The 24,438-nt window shown below is 41.0% G+C and overlaps 1 protein-coding gene across 2 annotated transcripts in view; it reads left to right on the top strand.

Annotated features, from left to right (window-relative positions):
- LOC110485998 (protein O-linked-mannose beta-1,4-N-acetylglucosaminyltransferase 2) overlaps positions 1 to 19,921 on the top strand; it is a 30,083-nt gene extending 10,162 nt beyond the window's left edge. The window contains exons 2-3 of one of the 2 annotated variants that reach the window (XM_021557276.2): positions 15,233 to 15,292; positions 16,022 to 19,921. In XM_021557276.2, coding sequence (XP_021412951.1) covers positions 16,096 to 17,871 — 1,776 coding nt within the window. In that variant the 5' untranslated portion in view covers positions 15,233 to 15,292; positions 16,022 to 16,095 and the 3' untranslated portion in view covers positions 17,872 to 19,921. The remainder of the gene's footprint in view (positions 1 to 15,232; positions 15,293 to 16,021) is intronic. The other variant, XM_021557284.2, reaches the window with a different exon arrangement.
- The last annotated feature ends 4,517 nt before the right edge of the window (positions 19,922 to 24,438 follow it).

Raw genomic sequence — 24,438 nt, 5'->3', positions numbered from 1 at the left:
AATCTAGAGTCGGCTTTCTATTCCGCAACAAAGCCTCCTTCACTCACGCCGCCAAACTTACCCTAGTAAAACTGACTATCCTACCGATCCTCGACTTCGGCGATGTCATCTACAAAATAGCTTCCAATACTCTACTCAGCAAACTGGATGCAGTTTATCACAGTGCCATCCGTTTGTTACTAAAGCACCTTATACCACCCACCACTGTGACCTGTATGCTCTAGTCGGCTGGCCCTCGATACATATTCGTCGCCAGACCCACTGGCTCCAGTTCATCTACAAGTGCATGCTAGGGAAAGCTCCGCCTTATCTCAGTTCACTGGTCACGATGGCAACACCCACCCGTAGCACGCGCTCCAGCAGGTGTATCTCACTGATCATCCCTAACGCCAACACCTCATTTGGCTGCCTTTCCTTCCAGTTCTCTGCTGCCTGTGACTGGAACGAATTGCAAAAATCGCTGAAGTTGGAGACTTATCTCCCTCACCAACTTTAAACATCTGCTATCTGAGCAGCTAACTGATTGCTGCAGCTGTACATAGTCCATCGGTAAATAGCCCACCCAATTTACCTACCTCATCCCCATACTGTTTTTATTTATTTACTTTTCTGCTCTTTTGCACACCAGTATCTCTACCTGCACATGACCATCTGATCATTTATCACTCCATTGTTAATCTGCAAATTGTAATTATTCACCTACCTCATGCCTTTTGCACACAATGTATATAGACTTTTTTGTTATTGACTTGTTTATTGTTTACTCCATGTGTAACTCTGTGTTGTCTGTTCACACTGCTATGCTTTATTTTGGCCAGGTTGCAGTTGTAAATGAGAACTTGTTCTCAACTAGCCTACCTGGTTAAATAAAGGTGAAATAAAAAAATACAAAAAATGTGAACAAACCTTGAGAGAAATTTAGCTTTTTGTGCATATGGAAGACTTGGGGGATTTTTTATTTCAGCTCAGGAAACATGGGACCAACACTTTACATGTTGCATTTTATATTTTTGTTCAGTGTACATTTGACCGGTCATGCTTATCAGTCTGTAATTCTGCTTAATTTAGTGGAATTAAATTGGCGTGTGTACAGTATATTCGTTATGTATCTTATCACACTCGTACAGCATACATATACAGAGCCTTTGAGCGGAAAATCTGTCAAACAGCGCGAGAGCTGCTGCTACAGCATCTCAAACAGCAAATGCTTAGGCAACGGAAGGCAGGCTTCATCAGTGTGTCACACACCACTTTGCAATGAGCTGAAGACCCTATGCATTTTGAAAACATATATACTTAATTGTTTGAAACCTGAAAGTGTTAATACATATTATGACGTGCAGGTCTTACCTTGCTTCAAAGTATCCTAGCCAGGTTTTGACAGGTTTTACTGCTAATTGCATTATAGAACAAACATTCACGCTATTAGGCTATTACTTTCTCAACAAGCTGACCAATAGAATAGGTCAACTGTCCTACTATGGGGCATAGTAGATTGACATAGGCTAGTGATTTTGCTGTTCGTTACTTGTCTTGTTGGCTGAGGAAAAGTAAATGTAGTATTTTGGTATTTTATTAGGATCCCCATTAGTTGGTGCAAAAGCAGCAGCTACTCTTCCTGGGGTCCACACAAACCATTAAACAATACAGAATGACATAATATTGAACATCAATAAACAAGGACAGAACTACATACATTTTTTTTTAGAAGGCACACTTAGCCTACATATCAATGCATACACACAAACTATCTAGGTCAAATAGGGGAGAGGCTTTGTGCCGCAAGGTGTTGCTTTATCTACTTTTTGAAACCAGGTTTGCTGTTTATTTAAACAATTTGAGATAGAAGGAAGTTCCATGCAATATGGGCTCTATATAATACTGTACGCTTTCTTGAATTTGGGGACTGTGAAAAGACCCCTGGTGGCATGTGTGGTGGGCTAAGTGTGTGTGCCAGAGCTCTGTGTAAATTGACTGTGCAAATAATTTGCGATTGCATATGGGTCTGGTCAATTTCTCAAATTTCCGGTAGATTTAAATGCTGCTGGTCAAAATGTCAGGTGCCACCTTCTCCTAACGGAAACCCTGCCATTGTGGTATTCTGTTGCAGCTAGTGATATTAATAAAATATTTTTTCACATAAAATCACCCAAAAGACCCCTCCCCCCATTTTGAAAACCCCTGATTTAGTCAGATAAACTAGATTAGATAAGCCTACTTTGTCTGTTGTTCACAAAAACACTTTACACTTTACATTAGAACATGCATTTAGCTACATTTCATGGACTTCAAGGCCGTCTCTTAGTAGTGTGTGTACCGCAATATTATCTGGAGCACAAATGTCGGCTAATTGAAGTCATTGTGCCTGAATGGTTATGACAGTGAACCGTGGTGCAACAAATCTTATATAGAATATTTTTCTAGTTCTGTGTTCCTAGTAACAGGATGACCAAGCTTTTTTAACTTGTTCTGTAATTTCTGCATGCTGGTCACGGTTCTTAGGAAGTGCACAATTTGACAATAAATCTGAAGACTTTCCATTACGCTTTGTAATCATTAATAATCCACGTCTTAAATTGAGACAGTGTTCTGTTTTGTCCTGAGTACAAGCATCTCCAAATACATCCTACCATCATTTTTTATACATCTGTATCATTTAGAATTGAATTAAGCTATTACACAACAGGATATTTTAATATGGAAAGCATCATGGGGCGCCTCTGTACAGGGATGCAAACTAGTCATCTTTCGGCAAATTCGCCGTTTTGAATCCAAACTATGCGACCTACGTGATTCTTGTCAATCCGATGAGAAACGTTTTTTTTTGGGGGGGGGGGGGGCTTTGGATGACTACTGGCTGTATGCGAACGAGTGATGCGCGTTTCGAGCAATACTGGCTGCATCCAAGGCTCAGCCAACCATTCACATAACAACAGAATGCAGCACACGACTGAAGAGAGAAGGGACAACCAATGTGCTAGTTACAGCATCAGTGCGCATTCTAGAAAGACAGCGGAGAGTGGAATGGCAGTTTGCCAGTTAATTTACAGCAGGGTGTCCCTGGCCTTGAACATAACGAAGAGGTAGGTGAGAAACCTGACCACGGAGATGGGGGTGAGGAAGCGTACTTCATGAGCTGTAACCTGAAAAACGACTGGCATTTGGAAAGTTGGAGGTGAGGGAGAAAGTGTGGTGGAACAAGTAATGTTAACTTTACTTAAAAATGCTATCTTGCTAGATGGATCGAATTCTCCGTTAGCTGGCCAGAGAAATATTGTGCAACATTAGCCAACAAATAATTTAGTTTATGGTGTGAAAATTAACTAGCTAATAAAGTCAGACCGCTAACGTTACAACATCAGATAAGCTAACATTAGTAACCTAACCAATTCGCTATGGAATTGTAGCGACCCTCACGGACAGCTGTGTGTTATGTGTTAGGCTATTGGTTGGTTGTGTTGTATTTACCAGTTCCCAGTGTTCGCGGGGTCCGACATGCCAATCGACCTGCTATCTGCCAACAACAGGAATGCCTCAAATGTTCTGATGCCGGGCATCCTGGTGGTTGGCGGAGTGGCGTGGAGGGAGGTTTGAGCATTGGGTTTAAGACCGGGTTTAGCCATGGTTCTCTCTCTTACGTCTGGCCGTCACAAGAGAAGGTCACGGTTGTTTTATAGGGTATCCATCATTTATTTGGCGTGGGCTACGGCCAAACAGTAGCCTGTGTGAAGTTGGGTTAATAAACCGTAAATTGGGAAACTCAAGCCTCTGTCTGGACCCTTGTTCCTTTATGATCTAGTCAGGTCATTACAGTATTAACTGGCGTACGACTCCTTGTGCAGAAAAGCTTGCGTGAACGCACTCAAATCCCCCCCCCCCCCCCCCCCCCACCTATCTTGGGTCTGCAAGGCCTGGCACACTTCAGAATCATTTTGGTAGCTCATGTTGACCAGTAGTGTGTGCCACAGAAAACAAAATTAGAGTATAAAGAAACATAAACATTTATTTTAGAAACATTTTGTAATGTTTAAGAAAATAATGATAATACACAACTATTATCACACAATAACACAACATCACAGACAGTTACGTTTGTTAACAAGCATTAAATAAGAAATACAAATGTCGATTTGCATAAGATATAAAATGATAATAAATCAAATATAAAAAGACAAATAACAAACAAATATTGAAACGCTGCAAACGCTTGACTAAACATTTAGTCCACTTTAACTCAAGCCTAACCTAGTCCTGACAGGCGGCGCAGACATAATCCTCCAATGATGTGATGGTTTGGACTGGTGGAACCATCGTGGGCAGCGGTCACAACCAATCTGAAATTTATGATGAAAAATGTTAAATATTAAACATTCAATACATTTTCTTGAATTACAATTATTTAATTATCAGACAAAGTGGATGATGCTACCTCTAGAAATATTACTGCTGATACAAATTCGTACTCCTAAAAATGTGCCTTTTTAGAAGTAAACAAGCAATTACCCAGTTAGTGTCTTTCTCATTATTGTCCACCTCCCCACATAAGTGGCACAATTGTCTCAGGTCATCTAGCAAAACATAATGTCAAGTAGTCTATACATCTTTACATGTATTTTTCTGAGAAAACAGGGAACAAGGGAATAGTGTAGGGTTCTTGTAACATACTTATTTAAATACATGTGTTTTAGTGGCTGTCTAGTTAGAAGTTGGATCACAGATAACCTTGAAAGATCCATATAAATGTTTTATTTTTATCTACAATTATATTAAATTAGAAATTGAACATACCGGTGTTTTGGAGAAGAGTGACTGCTATTTCTTCTCTTATGATGTTAACATCTTTGTCCATATTTGAAAAGACAATCGACTCCTCGTTCAGAACACATTCATCAAACTGGGGAAACAATGTGATGGGCATTTCAGTTTTCCTCAACAAAATGATGTTACACTTAATTCTAATTCGCAAGTATACAACGACACAGCTATAATATAATTTCACAGTTCTGTTTTGCCTTGTAGTCAGTATGCTTTCAGCAGTTTAATTGTACATTACTTATACTCTCATACTTACTTTCAAGGCAAAGACCTCACAAGATGTAACTGATGTAACTGTAATTGTTGGCATGGGTGACCATCTGATAATACACCCCTTCTCTCTCAGGAATGTCCTGAACATATATGTTAATAAAAGTACAGCATTTTGAAACACTTTATTGATTACAATATAGAGATTAATAACAGAGGGGAATCTGAGAAGGCAGGGATTCCAGCAGGGTGTGAGTTGTAGTAGTCAAATCTGGAGCTGACAAGGGCTGGAATGTAAATGACGTGATAATCATTATCTAACATCTGAGAAAGGCCGGCATTCCCTCGGATGAAGAGCATCTCCGTCTTGCTGATTATGTGCTGTCATCCAGGTGGAAATGTCATCTGTATATCTGATGTAGGAAAATAGATAAGAGATAAGTTGAGTCCTGTGCACATGTGTCCTGTGCATATGTATATGTACTGTGTGTGTGTGTGTGTGTGTGTATATATATATATATTTTAATTTTATTTCTATTATTATCATTATTGTGTTTGATTGGTGGGGGGAGGTTGATGGGGATGGTGGAGGAGCTGGGGGTGTCCTATTGAGGGCGGAGGGACCTATTGGGGAGAGGATTCTTTATGGAGGCACATTGTCATAGTTTTGTTTATTATATTATTATACATTTATATTTTTTTTTAAATTGTATTATAACAGTTGACTGTGATTATGGATATGCACTCATGTTGACTTATATATTTGAACTTTTTTAAGCAGAGTACAAATTGTATTATTATTATTATTTTATTATTACTACTGTACCTACATTCTTAAAAACTAAAACAGAAAAAGTTTAAAACAATGTAGGAAAAGCCATAAGAGGTAAAAGCACGATGGGATGGGGGATTGAGGGATGGGTAGAGAGAACAGTAGATGGCTCTGAAAACTATTATTGCTGAAATAACCACTTCCTTTTGTGACTAGAGTCTAATCATTCCTGTGGCACACATCAGAGGGCATGATAGGTCACCAAAAAGGATTTTGAAGTGTCCTAGGCCATGCAGTCCCAATTAATAATTAATGTATGTGTGTTATATTAAACATAGAGGAGGGAGTAAAATGTAGGCAAGAAATAAACATTTCAGAACAACTACTAGTCAAATAAGACATGGGAGAGATGACAAATTTTGGCAGTGATTTATTTATAGACTAACACACTTGAAACAAATAGCCAAACTGAAAACTGCAGACATTACTAGTGCCTCCCCCGCGATCAAACCAACATAAAAAATTTAATGAAACACAGCCGAACGTGATCATAAATCTCAACTAGCAAGCAAGTCACAGCAATGAAGAATTGAGTCGTGTGCGTGTTCATGTGAAGGGGGGGGTTCTGGCCTGGGGGGCTTTTCAGCACACCGTTCCTCAAGTTTTAATGCGTTAGTTGCTTACTGGACCCTGGCAAAGCTAACGAACTAACTACTATCTGTGAACTGTTTTCCCTCTACAATATGTGGTTAATTTTCAGAATGAGAAAATTGGTGAAAATGAGGCGTTGCTTGTTAAACAAGTGGATTCAGGGATCAAGTGTAGCTGGAGCTGGGCCTGGCTTAAGCTGGATGCCTCTATAGAGGTGAAAGGAACCCCACACACTTTCCCTCTTTCTCACTTCGTAGATACAGTGGATAAAAAGGGTGACTCTCTGCCTGAAAGAGCTCAATTATGCCAACAAAGGGTATTATGCTCTGCTGGCATGTTGTAGAACAGATGTCCACAGGCAGAAAGTGTAAAATGTAATAATGTGCAGTGTAGCCCAAAGATATTGCTTTTGTTGTGATGAACTTGACAGTAACGTGTGTGTGTGAGAGGGGGATTGTTACTTGTTTTACTCAGTGAACATTATCTTTGCACACATGTAACCTTGTGCACTTGATCGATCTCTTCTATAGTGGGCAATTATTTTGAGCAAAAATAGAATGTTTTCCCAAGTGCAATATTTAGATGTGTGTGTGGTCACAATCCTTCTATTATAAAGGCTGTCATGGCTAACTGCAATATTAGTGTATTGTTTTTTTTTTCTCGAGACTTGAGTGTCATTGCAGTAAAGTCTAGGCAGCAAATAACATTGGATTTGCATTTTTTTTGCTGTGAGTTAGGTTCACATTAACCACTTTTTATTTTACACACACAGAATGAGCATGTAGGTCATATTCTTTTGTTGTTTCATTAGTTAAAATCTGCATTTCCCCCTAGCAGTGCAAAAAAAAGAGAAGCCTTTTATGGCCCTCACCCGATTGCATCCCTGCTCTGTAGGGAGAACACTGGAGAGCTGAGCAGTGGAGTTTGATTCACATTTTCGCTCATAAAAACATTCAATCTCAAGCCTGAAACCTCAACGGCTGGGTGCAGTGTTAGCTGAAGATGGTGCCATGGAATTGCCTGCTAATTTATCACAGAGGCAGGCTGACCTTTGGAATGCCCTTCAGTACTTGGCACAGTGGAATTGCAATAGGCCCTGCACGCATCCCTGTGGGCCGCCTGTGTGCATCGAGGAGAATTAACACTCACCACTGGCACTGGCACCATTGCCCTTGTCCTCATGGATTGGAGGGAAATGCTGCTTTAGGTCTTCATGCTGTGACATTTAAGCAGCAGAAAAATGCATTGAGCACTATTAACCTATTAGTAAAATGAAGTGGTATTGTCTGAATGGCATACCAACTTGTAGGAATTTGTTAAATTGGTAGGCTAAAAGGGAAAGCTGAGGGATTTGGGAAAGCTGAGGGGTTTGTGCTATCTGCTTATACAGGTACATTTAAAATCTTAGAAGTAATTTCTGGACCTAAATCCCATGTAGGGGGCTTGGCAAACTTCAGAAGAACCATGTAGGTAAATTAATTTGTTTAGGGACAGCCAGAGGTCACTTCCCAAATGGCACCCTATTCCCTTTTTAGTGCACTACTTCTGATCAGGTCACATCAAAAGTAGTGCACTGTAAAGGGTATAGAGTGCCATTTGGGACAACCTTGTCCTCCTGATGACACCCAGGTCATGAAGCCTATAGGTCCAACTGTCAAGGTCACCAGCGGTGTCTAATTATGGGCTTTAGCCCCCTGTCAGTACAATATGGATCAGTGGGCAAAGGTGAGTTAACCAAACCTGTCTCCTCTGCCAGTGCCCTTGGCGAATGGCGATCCAAGTCAAACATTTGGGGAGAGGAGAATAAAGGAGGCCCGGGTATGGATGACAAATGAACGATGGGATTCACTCAGTTTAACTTCAAATTTAGTGCAGTTCACATATGAGTATTATACGTCTGCATTGCTATCATATTGTATCTATAGATGGAGATAAGGGCTTCCCCAAGACTTTTCTCACCTGAATTAGTATCATGCTCTTTTGGTAAACTAAATCTCAAGTCGTAATGAAAACAAGTGGAAAAGGCTCTTGTGTAACTGATCTTTTTCCTGTAACTTAGCTAAAACTGCAGGGTATTACCACAAAGACTGAGCCTACTACTACCACTGACATATTGTAGCCTAGGTATTTGGATGTCAAAATAGCCTGAGGACTTTTTAGCCTGTCTCTATTGCAGCATATGAGAGCAGATATGGAAAGAGAATGAGAGCAGCAAGAGCGAGAGTGAAAGAGAGAGCAGGGAGGGAGAGATGGAGCCATTATGTCTTTGTTCAATCCGGCTTCTTCCTCCAGGGCCCTTGGCTTGGCTGGCTGTTGGAGGAGAGAGAGTCCGGGGCTTTAGGAGAGTGTAAAGCTGGCTGTGTCCAATGGGCCCTGGTCAAAAGTATTGCACTAAATAGAAAATAGGGTGCCATTTGGGATTTAGACAGAGTCAGGCCAGAGATACTGGAGTTCATTATGAGCTCAGTCTGGAGAGGAGAGAGACAGGAAGACCGTGGGGGGATGGCTACTCTCTGGGGATGCTAGTAGCAAAGGAGGATTCTCAAGGAGTTTTTAGGATAGAGCGATTTGACCCAAGGAAAAAATGAAGAAATCAGAGGTGCATGTGTGTCTGTGCAAATATGTGTTGGAAGTGGCAATGACCGTTCATTATGTTTGATATCTGCTGTATGAATCTTGTGCTCCATAATGTCTGCTGCTCAAAGCATTAGAGGCATTGAGGTAGGGCTAAAGTTATTTTACTTAACCTGGGATTGAAGGACAGATTGGCTTGGCTGCAAGGTAGGCTTGGGTGGTATCCAGATTGTCCTACCTTCAAACCAACCTTGTGCCATCCTGGGATATTCGGTAATACCTGCACCGGACACAAGGGGCGCTATTTTCAAACCCCACTTAGCCTCTAATCCCAAGGTTAGCAATGCTAACAAGTACATGGAAAATACCATAGAGATTGCTAGTCAAATGCAAACTAGTGCATGCAATTATTTTTATATAGTCTCTGATAAACTGTTTGCAGGACAGATATCACAGCTCATACAGTTTATAAAAGTAACAACAAGTTTTCTGCATGCACAAAATGAATATTAGACGGCATGGTAGGTTTATTTATCAAAATAGTTTAACCTGCTTTTTTTGTAATAATCACTGATCTGGCTTTCAAAGCTAAATATGAAAATGCCCTTTTTGTTACAAATTTAACCAGAATAATGTACAATGCACATCCACTAATAATAACCAATTTCTGGTAGCAGGCTTTATAGAAAATTAATACTGGTTTCATAAAAATCTCTCAAGCACAAGCCTACGCGCTAGTAAGTAGCCAGTGAATCTTTATATTTAAAGTCAGCCAACTTGGATCTACAGTGCATTCAGAAAGTATTCAGACCCCTTGATCTTTTCCACATTTTGTTACGTTACCGCCTTATTCCAAAATGTATTTAAAAATAAATAATTCCTCATTAACCTACACACAATAATACCCCATAATGACATGGAAAAAAATGTTTTTTAGAAATAAAATAAACTGAAATATGACATTTCCATACACTACCGTTCAAAAGTTTGGGGTCACTTTGAAATGTCCTTGTTTTTGAAAGAAAAGCTAAACATTTTATCCATTAAAATAACATAAAATTGATCAGAAATACAGTGTAGACATTGTTAATGTTGTAAATGACTATTGTAGCTGGAAACGGCAGATTTTTTTTTTTTGTAATGGAATATCTACAGTTGAAGTCGGAAGTTTACATACACTTAGGTTGGAGTCATTAAAACTCCTTTTTCAACCACTCCACAAATTTCTTGTTAACAAACTATAGTTTTGGCAAGTCGGTTAGGACATCTACTTTGTGCATGACACAAGTCATTTTTCCAACAATTGTTTACAGACAGATTATTTCACTTATAATTCGATGTATCACAATTCCAGTGGGTCAGAAGTAGAGGTCGACCAATTAATCGGAATGGCCAATTAATTAGGGCCGATTTCAGGTTTTCATAACAATCGGTAATCTGCATTTTTGGACACCGATTGTGGACAATTTTTTTTTAACCTTAACCTATTTAGGCAAGTCAGTTAAGAACACATTCTTATTTTCAATGACGGCCTAGGAACGGTGGGTTAACTGCCTTGTTCAGGGGCAGAACGACAGATTTTTACCTTGTCGGCTCGGGGAATCGATCTTGCAACCTTCCGGTTACTAGTCCAACGCTCTAACCACCTGCCTTACATTGCACTCCACGAGGAGCCTGCGTGACAGGCTGACTACCTGTTACGCGAGTGCAGCAAGAAGACAAGGTAAGTTGCTAGCTAGCATTAAACTTATCTTATAAAAACAGTCAACCTTAACAGAATCACGAATTAACTACACATGGTTGATATTACTAGTTTATCTAGCTTGTCCTGCGTTGCATATAATCGATGCGGTGCCTGTTAATTTATCATCGAATCACAGCCTACTTCTCCAAACAGGTGATGAATTGATGGGAAATGATGTAAATATATCACTAGCCACTTTTTAAACAATGCTACCTTATATAATGTTACTTACCCTACATTATTCATCTCATATGCATACGTATATACTGTACTCTATATCATCGACTGTATCCTTCCTTATGTAATACATGTATCACTAGCCACTTTAACTATGCCACTTTGTTTACATACTCATCTCATATGTATATACTGTACTCGATACCATCTACTGTATCTTGCCTATGCTGCTCTGTACCATCACTCATTCATATATCCTTATGTACATATTCTTTATCCCCTTACACTGTGTACAAGACAGTAGTTTTGGAATTGTTAGTTAGATTACTTGTTATTACTGCATTGTCGGAACTAGAAGCACAAGCATTTCGCTACACTCGCATTAACATCTGCTAACCATGTGTATGTGACAAATAAAATTTGATTTGATTTAACCAGCGCATTCGCGAAAAAGCCGGCTAACATGACTTTCTTTTAACTAGGGAAAATTGTGTCACTTCTCTAGCGTTCCGTGCAAGCAGTCGGGTATATGCAGCAGTTTGTGCTGCCAGGCTCGTTGTGAACTGTGTGAAGTCCATTTATTCCTAACAAGGACCGTAATTAATTTGCCAGAATTGTACATAATTATGACATAACATTGAAGGTTGTACAATGTAACAGCAATATTTAGAGATATATTTAGGGATGCCACCGGTTAGATAAAATACGGAACGGTTCTGTATTTCACTGAAAGAATAAACTTTTTGTTTTTCGAAATTATAGTTTCCGGATTTGACCATATTAATGACCAAAGGATCGTATTTCTGTGTTTATTATATTATAATTAAGTCTCTGATTTGATATTTGATAGAGCCGTCTGACTGAGTGGTGGTAGGCAGCAGCAGGCTCGTAAGCATTCATTCAAACAGCACTTTAGTGCGTTTGCCAGCAGCTCTTCATTGTGCTTCAAGCATTGAGCTGTTTATGACTTCAAGCCTATCAACTCCCGAGATTAGGCTGGTGTAACCGATGTGAAATGGCTAGCTAGTTAGCGGGGTGCGCACTAATAGCGCTTCGATCCGTGACGGCACTCGCTCTGAGACCTTGAAGTAGTTGTTCCCCTTGCTCAGCAAGGGCCGCAGCATTTGTGGAGCAATGGATAACGATGCTTGGAGGGTGGCTGTTTTCGTTGTGTTCCTGGTTCGAGCTCAGCTGGGGGCGAGGAGAGGGATGGAAGCTATACTGTTATACTGGCAATACTAAAGTGCCTATAAGAACATCCAATAGTCAAAGGTATATGAAATACAAACAGTATAGAGATAAATAGTCCTATAATTCCTATAATAACTACAACCTAAAACTTCTTACCTCGGAATATTGAAGACTCGTGTTAAAAGGAACCACCAGCTTTCATATGGTCTCATGTTCTGAGCAAGGAACTTAAACCTTAGCTTTTTTTTACATGGCACATATTGCACGTTTACTTTCTTCTCCAACACTTTGTTTTTGCATTATTTAAACCAAATTGAACATGTTTCATTATTTATTTGAGGCTACATTTATTTTATTGATGTATTATATTAAGTTAAAATAAAAGTGTTCATTCAGTATTGTTGTAATTGTCATTATTACAAATAAATAATAACATTTTAAAAAATCGTCCGTTTAATCGTTATCGGCTTTTTTGGTCCTCCAATAATTGGCATCGGCGTTGAAAAATCTTTATCGGTCGACCTCTAGTCAGAAGTTTACATGCACTAAGTTGACTGTGCCTTTAAACAGCTTGGAAAATTCCAGAAAATTATGTCATGCTTTAGAAGCTTCTGATAAGCTAATTGACATAATTTGAGTCAATTGGAGGTGTACCTGTGGATGTATTTCAAGGCCTACCTTAAAATTCAGTGCTTCTTTGCTTGACATCAAGGGAAAATCAAAAGAAATCAGCCAAGACCTCAGAAAAAATATTGTTGTCCTCCACAAGTCTGGTTCATCCTTGGGAGCAATTTCCAAACTCCTGAAAATACCACGTTCATCTGTACAAACAATAGTACACAAGTATAAACACCATGGGACCACGCAGCCGTCATACCGCTCAGGAAGGAGACACGTTCTGTCTCCTAGAGATGAACGTACTTTGTTGTGAAAAGTGCAAATCAATCCCAGAACAACAGCAAAGGACATTGTGAAGATGCTGGAGGACACAGGTACAAAAGTATCTATATCCACAGTAAAACGAGTCCTATGTCGACCAAATCTGAAAGGCCGCTCAGCAAGGAAGAAGCCACTGCTCCAAAACCAGCATTAAAAATCCAGACTACGGTTTGCAACTGCACATTGGGACAAAGATTGTACCTTTTGGAGAAATGTCCTCTGGTCTGATGAAAAAAAAAATTGAACTGTTTGGCCATAATGACCATCGTTATGTTTGGAGGAAAACACCATCCCAACCGTGAAGCACGCGGGTGGCAGCATCATGTTGTGGGGGTGCTTTGCTGCAGGAGGGACTGGTGCACTTCACAAAATAGATAGTTTTCATCCCTCATGATGCTATGTGGATATATTGAAGCAACATCTCGAGACATCGGTCAGGAAGTTAAAGCTTGGTCACAAATGGGTCTTCCAAATGGACAATGACCCCAAGCATACTTCCAAATTTGTGGCAAAATGGCTTAAGGACAACAAAGTCAAGGTATTGGAGTGGACATCACAAAGCCCTGACTTCAATCCCATAGAAAATTTGTGGGCAGAAATGAAAAAGTGTGTGCGAGCAAGGAGGCCTACATCCTGACTCAGTTACACCATCTCGGTCAGGATGAATGGGCCAAAATTCACCCAACTTATTGTGGGAAGCTTGTGGAAGGCTACCTGAAACGTTTGACCCAAGTTAAACAATTTAAAGACAATGCTACCAAATACTAATTGAGTGTATGTAAACTTCTGACCCACTGGGAATGTGATGAAATAAATAAAATATGAAATAAATCATTCTCTCTACTATTTTTCTGACATAAAACAAAGTGGTCATCCTAACTCACCTAAGTTAACTGAATTTTTACTAGGATTAAATAGTGAAAAACTGAGTTTAAATGTATTTGGCTAAGGTGTATTTAAACTTCGGACTTCAACTGTACGTAGGCGTACAGAGGTCCATTATCAGCAACCATCACTCCTGTGTTCCAATGGCACATTGTGTTAGCTAATCCAAGTGTATAATTTTAAAAAGCTAATTGAGCATTAGAAAACCCTTTTGTGATTGATAGCACAGCTAAAAACGTTTGTCCTGATTAAAGCAGCAATAAAACTGTCCTTCTTTAGACTAGTTGAGTATCTGGAGCATCAGCATTTGTGGGTTCGATTACAGGCTCAAAATAGCCAGAAACAAAGCATTTTCTTCTGAAACTCGTCAGTCTATTCTTGTTCTGAGAAATGAAGGCTATTCAATGCAAGAAATTGCCAAGAAACTGAAGATCTCGTACAACGCCGTGTACTACTCCCTCCACAGTACAGCGCAAACTGGCTCTAACCAGAATAGAAAGAGGAGTGGGAGGTGCACAACTGAGCAAGAAGACAAGTACACTAGAATGTCTAGTTTGAGAAACAGACGCCTCACAAGTCCTCAACTGGCAGCTTCATTAAGTAGTACCCGCAAAACACCCGTCTCAACGTCAACAGTGAAGAGACGACTCCGGGATGCTGGCCTTCTAGGCAGAGTCCCGTGGCTATTACCAAATACTCTGGAATGCGGCATATACAGTATACCGACCAAGTCTACTGCAGACCGTCTGGCTCCAGGGAGAGGAATGAAGTGTATTTAGTGTCTGCAGCCCAAAGTTGAAGGTTAGGGAGATAGCGTAGTCATTGGCATCTACGGACTAAATCTCTTGACTCTTCTTTTTGAGTATTGCTAAGTTATGGTGATATAAAGCAGTGAACACCCTCAACTTTTTCATACTGCAAAAATTATATTATTTTAATATCAGCCGCTATTATGGGAAGTGATATTTATAGTATCTCAGGCAGAGGCTAGCCTATAGAAACATTTGTTCTTGTAGCAGTTAACCTTTAGATGACTATTTACCCCCATAGTCTGGATGCAATTGCTTGGGATCCCAAATAGTGCACTACTTTTTACTGCAGCCCTATGGATCCTGGACAGATCAAAAGTAGTGCACTATATAGGGAATAGCATTTAGGATGCAGATGGTCTGTCTCACCACATGACTCACTTGTTCTCTCAATATGCAGATTAGTGTAGTTTTAAGAGTAACTTTTCTTTTCCCCTTTCTCTCCTCACAATGTCATTCATCAAGACATAACCAGGAAGGGAGTGGGATTTGAGGTTCCTGGAAAGCCTGTGCTTATCCACCAAGGTAAACAAAGGATATGGCTCAAATGGCACACTTTTCCCTAGCCTATACAGTGCACTACTTTTGATCAGAGCCATATGAGTCCTGGTCAAAAGTAGTGCACTTAAAATTAATACTTTGAGGTTTTGGCAATGAGGCCATTTGTCTACTTCCCCAGAGTCAGATGAACTTGTGGATACCATTTGCATGTCTCTGTGTCCAGTATGAAGGATGTTAAGAGGTAGTATCGCGAGCCTATGTTAACTAGTGTTGTTAGTTTCCATAGACTTCCAGTCATTGCCTCAAAGCTAGATAGCCATTGAGCTAACGCTAGTGAGAAACTTCCTTCAAACTGCATGCAGAGGCACAAAAATGGTATCCACGAGTTCATCTGACTCTGGAGAAGTAGGTAAAGGGCTTCATTGGCAAAATCCCGGAGTATCCATTTATTTGGGACACAGACAAAGGCTTCTCCAAGGGAAAGGGGCTCTGAGCCATGCTTTGATCCCTAAAATGGAAATTGTTCTACCGGTATGTAGACCTTCATCAATAGCACTATAAATAATAGGCTTGCGCTTTGTTTGATATTATTTATATGATTACTTTGAGTTTGAATGTAATTTGAATTTGGAAAGTCTGAAATATATTATGTTCAGTTGGAAACATGATATCAGTAATATGCTAAAAATAATCTCCCTCCCTCCCTCCCTCCCCCCACCATCTCTCTCTCTCTCTCTCTCTCTTTCTCTCCAGGTGTATCGGCGCCTGGCTAGCGGGAGTCGAAGCATGCGTGTGAGGTCAGAGATCAAATTGGACGTGGAGCTGTGATGCGTGCGGCGAGCTGCAGGATGAACGTGGCGGCGATACTGAATGGCCTGCTGGTGTCAGTGGTGGCAGCACTGCTCTGGAAGTACGTGAGGCTAAGCGAGCACGCTGCAGTACTGGAGGAGGAGCTGCAGCTGACCCGCCAGTCCCAGGAGTTGTCCCAGGCCCGGATAGACTACCACGCTGCTCTGCTGGCCCTCCAGGAGTATGGCACCCGTATGGTCTGCACCGGCAAGATGCACACTGATCGCATCTGCCGCTTCGACTACCTGTGCTACTGCACCGAGGCCGAAGAGTTTGTCTTCTTCCACAGCAACTCCTCCTTCATGCTGCCCAACCTGGGGCCCCGGCGATTCCAGCCGGCCCTGCTGGACCTGTCCTCTGTGGAGGATCACAACACCCAGTACTTCAACTTCCTGGAGCTGCCCGCAGCTGCCCTCAAGTTCATGCCCAAGCCTGTGTTCATCCCTGACGTCACCCTCATCCTCAACCGGTTCAATCCAGATAATCTGATGCATGTCTTCCACGATGACCTGCTGCCCATCTTCTACACCATGCAGCAGTACTCGGACCTGGATGATGAGGCCCGCCTGGTCTTCATGGAGGGCTGGGGTGAGGGCGCACACTTTGACCTCTACCGCCTGCTGAGCAGCAAGCAGCCACTTCTCAAAGAACAGCTGAAGAACTTTGGCAAACTTATGTGCTTCACAAAGTCCTATGTGGGCTTGTCCAAGATGACCACATGGTACCAGTACGGCTTTGTCCAGCCACAGGGCCCCAAAGCCAACATCCTGGTCTCTGGGAACGAGATCCGGCAGTTTTCCTCATCGCTGATGGAGAAGCTCAATATCACCACGCGAGGAGGAGAGGAGAGCGCAGCGGAGGAAAAGGACGAGTACATCGTAGTGTTCAGTCGCTCCATCAACAGACTCATCCTGAATGAAGCGGAGCTGATCCTGGCGTTAGCGCAGGAGTTCCAGATGAGAGCGGTGACAGTGTCTCTGGAGGAGCAGACCTTCCCCAGTATCATCAAGGTCATCAGCGGGGCCTCCATATTGGTCAGCATGCACGGGGCCCAGCTGGTCTCCTCTCTCTTCCTCTCCCGGGGGGCCGTCGTAGTAGAGCTCTTCCCCTATGCGGTCAACCCAGAGCAGTACACCCCTTACAAAACCCTAGCCTCTCTACCAGGCATGGACCTGCAGTATGTGGCCTGGAGGAACATGGTGGAGGAGAACTCTGTGGCCTACCCAGAGAGGCCCTGGGAGCAGGGAGGTATAGCCCACCTGGATAAGGAAGACCAGGAACACATCCTGGCCAGTAAGGAAGTGCCCAGACACCTGTGTTGCCGCAACCCAGAGTGGCTCTATCGCATCTACCAGGACACCATAGTGGACATCCCTTCTTTACTAGAGGCTCTCAGAGCGACAGTGAAAACCAGGCCCAATCTGAAGAAGGCCAAGCCTGCCAGCACGGTCCACCCAGGCCAGGTCAGAGAGCCCCAGTGCCAGACATCGGTCCAGGCCACCAACGAGGCCATGCTGACTGTGTCGTGGCAAATCCCCTGGAACCTGAAGTACCTGAAGGTCAGGGAAGTGAAGTACGAAGTGTGGATCCAGGAGCAAGGAGAGAACACGTACATGCCTTATATTCTCCCCCACCAGAACTATACCTTCTCTGAAAACATCAAACCATTTACGACGTACCTGGTGTGGGTGCGCTGCATCTTTAACAAAAACCTCCTGGGGCCCTTTGCAGATGTACTCACGTGCAGGACATAATTTGAGTTGATATTTACAGATGATCAGATGTTGGGGCTTTGGATTATTGAAGGTGATGCAAGAAAGGTTCTGTATAATTTCAGCCAGTAGTTTTGAAAGTAGCGCTCACGAGACAAAATGGGTCCCAGAAAATGGTGCACAATTGTATACGACGTCATTCATTTTGTATGACATGTTACGTCCTGCACGATAAATGTATGTTTCCTGCAATATGTTATGAATTTGCAAGTGCTTAAGATCTCGTTCAATCTCTTTTTAAAAGGAACTTCTGTGATTGAGGATTGTCTCCGATTTGAGGATAGTTGATATGATGTAATCTGTATCTAGGATGAGAGACTGTGCTGTTTGATGAGACAACCATGTCCTCACACAGAGCGTGAAATGCAGTAGAAATTCAATGGCATTTAGCATGGGACGAGGGAATACATGAGTCACGATTTAAGGATGCATTGTCTGTACCTGCAGAAAGTGCTACACAACATGTATTTTTGAGATATAGGAATTTCTTTAATATACTTATTTATGAGCAAAAATGTATAGTATAAATTCATGTATGTTTTTTTATTAGTCTTAAACACTGAACCTATCTATCTATACCTGTACTTATTTGAGTGTGTAATGTAGGTTTTCAGCAAAGCCCAGGTGGGACTTTAGGATGACTTGGTCTTGGTTTCATACTTGATTGGTTTGTGATTTGTTATACAGTTATCTGATAAATCACACCTTTGTGGCTTAGCCTACCCTCCTGCACAAAGTTGTAGCTTTGTCATGTTGCCTTTCTAATTGGCAATTTACATAATTGCAGAATGTTGCCAAAACCTTAAAGGGATACTGTGAGATTCTGGCAATTGTCTACTTACCCAGAGTCAAATGAACTCGTGGGTACCATATTTATGCCTCTGCGTGCAGTATGAAGGAAGTTAGAAGTAGTTTCGCGAGCCAATCCTAACTAGCATTAGCACAATGACTGGAAGTCTATGGATATCTGCTAGCTGGGTATCTGCTTCAGGCCTGGGAAATTCCAGTCCTCTGAGACCTGATTGGTGTCACACTTTTCCCCCGATCCCTAGCAAACACATCTGATTTAAACTAATAGTTTTTTTAACTGAAGCTCATGATTAGTTGACTATTGGAGTCAGGTGTGTTAGCTGGGGCAAAAGTGTGACACCAATCAGGCCCCCGAGGACTGGAGTTGCCCAGGCTGCAGATACCCATACACTTCCAGTCATTGTGCTAACACTAGTAGCGCTAGCAACTTCCTTCAAACCACACACAGAGACATAAAAAGGGTATCTATGAGTTCATCTGACCCTGAGGAAGTAGATAAAGGGCTTCATTGCCAAAATCCCGAAGTATTCCTTTGAGAGAAACCAAAGTGAATTTGAAAATATGGTCACCAGTCTATAGTACCATTAAGTATGTGTTATTAGTTGTGATTTGGATTATCTTGTGCTTCATTGAGGCTTTAATATTTGCCATTAACTGTTTTGAACTATTGTGGCCCATGGATAATAAATTATTCCCCTTCTAGATTATTTGAGATATTAATTCAAGGCAGATAAAACTTTCAAAGAGTGTGTCCAGGAAAATATGTTGCCAGTTTTCTAAAGATGCTGACTAAAACATGCATTATTCATTCAAATGTAGTAGTCTTTTAAGAACAGGGTTCCTCTAAATGAAAATTAAGAGAATCTATTATCATGTATTTATGTCAAAGGTTCTGTTGCTGTGCGGTCACTAGATATGCAAGGGGTAGTTCTATTTCTTTCAGAAAAACTGGAGTTTCTTCAATCAGTTTCTTTGCCATTGCCCTGTGTGTCAAATGATAAATACAAAAAGGTTCATATCACTTCAGTGTCCCCATTACAGCAATTCTGAGTTCAATTGTCCTATTTTTTGTTATTCAGTCTACACATTTGCAGAAAATGATCAGAATTCCTTACTTACTATTAATGGGTACCATTTCTGATTGTGATCATTTACATTTTGCGCAGGTTATATGCATGCATAAACTTGACTATAATTAGCCTGTTATGCTTTTAATTTGAAAGGGTGGTAATGACTGCTCTACCCCAAATCAAGCTGGACGAGTAACCCATTCTACGGCTCATCAGTGCTGCTAACCATCCGTGATGCAGGGTTTGTATCCCAAATGGCACCCTCTTCCCTTTATAGTGTACTACTTTTGACCAAGACCGATAAAGGTGACCAGAGCCTAAAAATAGTGCTGATTTTGGGACTGAGCCCAAGTCTATATGATAGTGTTACTTTTCATTGCCTTGAGGTGTGCAAAACTAAAGTAATGACTAGCTTCCCAGTATGTACCAAGCCCCCAGAGTAAGAGTGCTGATGTAGGATCAGGTCTTGCTACAGCCCTCCTGTCCTACTAAGCGTATATACATTGCCTTCAGAAAGTATTAACACCCTTTGACTTTTTCCACATTTTGTTGTTACAAAGTGGGATTAAAATGGTTGAAAAAATGTACAATTAAATTCCTCTACAAATAATCTGTAATGTCAAGTGGAAGAAAAATACTAACATTTGTAAATGGTATATCTTTATTACGTAAGTATTCAACCCACTTAGTCAACACATGTTAGAATCACCTTTGCCAGCGATTACAGCTGGGAGTCTTTCTGGGCAAGTCTCTAACAGCTTTTCACACCTGGATTGTGCAACATTTGCCCCTTATTCTTTTCAAAATTCTTCAAGCTCTGTCAAATTGGTTGTTGATCATTGCTAGCAAAATATTTTCAGGTCTTGCCATAGATTTTCAAGCAGATTTAAGTCAAAACTGTAACTCGGCTACTCAGGAACATTCACTGTTGTGAGAATGACACAAATATTAATTTACACAAAGTTTGCTGCTTCAGTGTCTTTAGATATTTCTGTCAGATGTTACTATGGAATACTGAAGTATAATTACAAGCATTTCATGAGTGTCGAAGGCTTTTATTGACAATTACTTGAAGTTGATGCAAAGAGTCAATATTTGCAGTGTTGACCCTTCTTTTTCAAGACCTCTGCAATCCGCTCTGGCATGTTGTCAATTAACTTCTGGGCCACATCCTGACTGATGTCAGCCCATTCTTGCATAATCAATACTTGGAGTTTGTCCGAATTTGTGGGTTTTTGTTTGTCTACCCGCCTCTTGAGGATTGACCACAAGTTCTCAATGGGATTAAGGTCTGGGGAGTTTCCTGGCCATGGACCCAAAATATCGATGTTTTGTTCCCTGAGGCACTTAGTTATCACTTTTGCTTTATGGCAAGGTGCTCCAACATGCTGGAAAAGGCATTGTTTGTTACCATACTGTTCCTGGATGGTTGGGAGAAGTTGCTCTCTGAGGATGTGTTGGTACCATTCTTTATTTATAAAATTGTGAGTGAGCCCACTCCCTTGGCTGAGAAGCAACCCCACACATGTATGGTCTTAGAATGCTTTACTGTTGACAGGACTGATGGTAGCGCTCACCTTGTCTTCTCCGGACAAGCTTTTTTCCGGATGCCCCAAACAATCGGAAAGGAGAAAATGACTTTACCCCAGTCCTCAGCTGGGTTTTCTGGAGAGATGTGGCTTCTTTGCTGCCCTTCTTGACACCAGGCCACCTCCAAAAGTCTTTACCTCACTGTGCGTGCAGATGCACTCACACCTACCTGCTGCCATTCCTGAGCAAGCTCTGTACTGGTGGTACCCCGATCCCACAGCTGAATCAACTTTAGGAGATGGTCCTGGTGCTTGCTGGACTTTCTTGGGCGCCCTGAAGCCGCCTTCACAACAATTGAACCGCTCTCCCTGAAGTTCTTGATGATCTGACAAATGGTTGATTTAGGTGCAATCTTACTGGCAGCGGTATCCTTGCCTGTGAAGCCCTTTTTGTGCCAATCAATGATGATGGCACGTGTTTCCTTGCAGGTAACCATGGTTGACAGAGGAAGAACAATGATTCCAAGCACCACCCTCCTTTTGAAGCTTCCAGTCTGTTATTCAAACTCAATCAGCATGACAGAGTGATCTCCAGCCTTGTTCTCGTCAACACTCACACCTGTGTTAATGAAAGAATCACTGACATGATGTCAGCTAGTCCTTTTGTGGCAGGGTTGAAATGCAGTGGAAATGATTTTGGGGGATTCAGTTCATTTGCATGGCAAAGAGGGACTTTGCAATTAATTGCAATTCATCTGATCACTCTTCCTAACATTCTGGAGTATATGCAAATTGCCATCATACAAACTGAGGTAGCAGACTTTGTGAAAATTTATATTTGTGTTATTCTCAAAACTTTTGGCCACGACTGTAGATTTGGACTTGTGTTTTAGGTTATTGTCCAGCTGAAATGTGAATTAATCTTCCAGTGTCTGGTGGAAAGTAGACTGAACCAGGTTTTCCTCTAGAATTTTGCCTGTGCCTAGCTCCATTCCATTTATATTTTACCCTGAAAAACTCCCCAGTCTTTAGCGATTACAAGCATAACATGATGCAGCCACCGCTATGCTTGAAAATATGGAGAGTGGTACTCAGTAATGTGTTGTATTGGGTTTGCCCCAAATCTAACACCTTGTATTTAGGACAAAAAGTGAATTGCTTTGCCACATTGTTTCAGTATTCCTTTAGTGCCTTGTTGCAAACAATGCATGTTTTGGAATATTTTAATTATGTACAGGCTTCCTTTTCACTCTGACGCACAGTTTATAAGGAAATCAGTCAACTTAAATAAATAAATTAGGCCCTAATCTATGGATTTCACATGACTGGGCAGGGGCGCAGCCATAGGTGGGCCTGGGAGGGCATAGACCCACCCACTTGGGAGCCAGGCTCAGCCAATCAGAATTTTTTTAAATTATACAAAACGGCTTTATCACAGACAGAAATACTCCTCAGTTCCATTAGCTGTTCGGGTGGCTGGTCTCAGACAATCCCGTAGGTGAAGAAGCCGGATGTGGAGGTCCTTTGGTTGGCATGGTTACATGTGATCTGTGGTTGTGAGGCCGGTTGGCCATACTGCCAAATTGAAAAATGAAATGATGTTAGAGGCGGCTTATGGTAGAGAAATTAACATTAAATTATCTGGCAACAGTTCTGGTGGACATTCCTGCAGTCAGAATGCTAATTGCACGCTCCCTCAACTTGAAACCTCTGTGGCATTGTGTTGTGTGACAAAACTGCACATTTTAGTGGCCTTTTGTCCCCAGCACAAGGTACACCTATAAAATGATCATGCTGTTTAATCAGCTTCTTGATATGCCACACCTGTCAGGTGGATGGATTATCTTGTTAAAGGTTAAATGCTCACTAACAGGGACTTAAAAGAAATTTGTGCTCAAAAATGGAAAGAACATTTCTGGGATCTTTTATTTAAGCTCATGAAACATGGGACAAACATGTTGCGTTTATATTTTTGTTCAGTATAATTTTGAAATGTTTTGAAAATCATTATTCCACTTTGACATTATACTGTTTTGTGTGTACGACAGTCGAAAAATCTCACTTGAATCAATTTTAAATTCAGGCTGTAACACAACAAAATGTGGAAAAAGTCAAGGGGTGTGAATACTTTCTGAAGGCACTGTATTGTGATCGAAAAGGTTAAACTGTCCTAAATCAGCACTCCTACTCTGAGACACTTGACATGCGGACCCAGATCTTTCTGTCCCGGGGTTGAGTTTTCAGCAGAGGTCACAGGTTTGAAACTAGTTTGATGGTTTTTGAGGCAACTGAGAGTGGTGACATGAATCTGTGAATCAATAGCATTGGATTGGGTTTCTCTCTTCCCCTAGAACAGCACGAGTGACACATAGATTGCCAGTGCCAATTCATGGACTTTGCAATGCGTGTATTGGTGTAACAATTTAATGGACATTAGTGGTGTCATAATAATCAAGGGATTTAAATGTAGTGCTGACTGGCTAGTGTGTGAATATCCTACCCATTGTGCTGTACCCATTGAGGTATCTTACCAATTAACTAAATTCCTCATTAACTGGAATTGATCGCTTTTTGATTGAGATATGTTTCGGTTTGAAAGTCAAAACTTGAACTGTTTAAAAAAAAAAAAAGAATCTCAAATGCAGTTCTGTCAGTGTTGAGATTATTTTGAACTGTTGTTCAATGTGATTTAGTATTTTGTGTGTTTGTAATGCTTGTCAGTTTGTGTATACCACCTTCAGTAAATAAATTATATTTGCTAAGACTGAAGTGTCAGAAACTAGTGTACATGTATTATGTTTACTATAATGATCAAAAAATAAGCGCATTGAGTAATTGTGAGTAATTGAATAAAACTTTATTTTATATACAGTACCAGTCAAAAGTTTGGGCACCTACTCATTCAAGGGTTTTTCTTAATTTTTTACTGTTTTCTAGATTGTAGAATAATAGTGAAGACATCAAAACGATGAAATAACATATACGGAATCATGTAGTAACCAAAAAAGTGTTAAACAAATAAAAATATATTTGAGATTTGAGATTCTTCAAAGTAGCCACCCTTTGCCTGGATGACAGCTTTGCACACTCTTGGCATTCTCTCAACCAGCTTCATGAGGTAGTCACCTGGAATGCAATTC

This window comes from Oncorhynchus mykiss, chromosome 2 (assembly GCF_013265735.2).
Source record: "Oncorhynchus mykiss isolate Arlee chromosome 2, USDA_OmykA_1.1, whole genome shotgun sequence".
NCBI classification, from domain to species: Eukaryota; Metazoa; Chordata; class Actinopteri; order Salmoniformes; family Salmonidae; genus Oncorhynchus; species Oncorhynchus mykiss.
The sequence above is the reverse complement of the archived record's forward strand: the minus strand, read 5'-3'. Positions and strand labels throughout refer to the sequence as shown.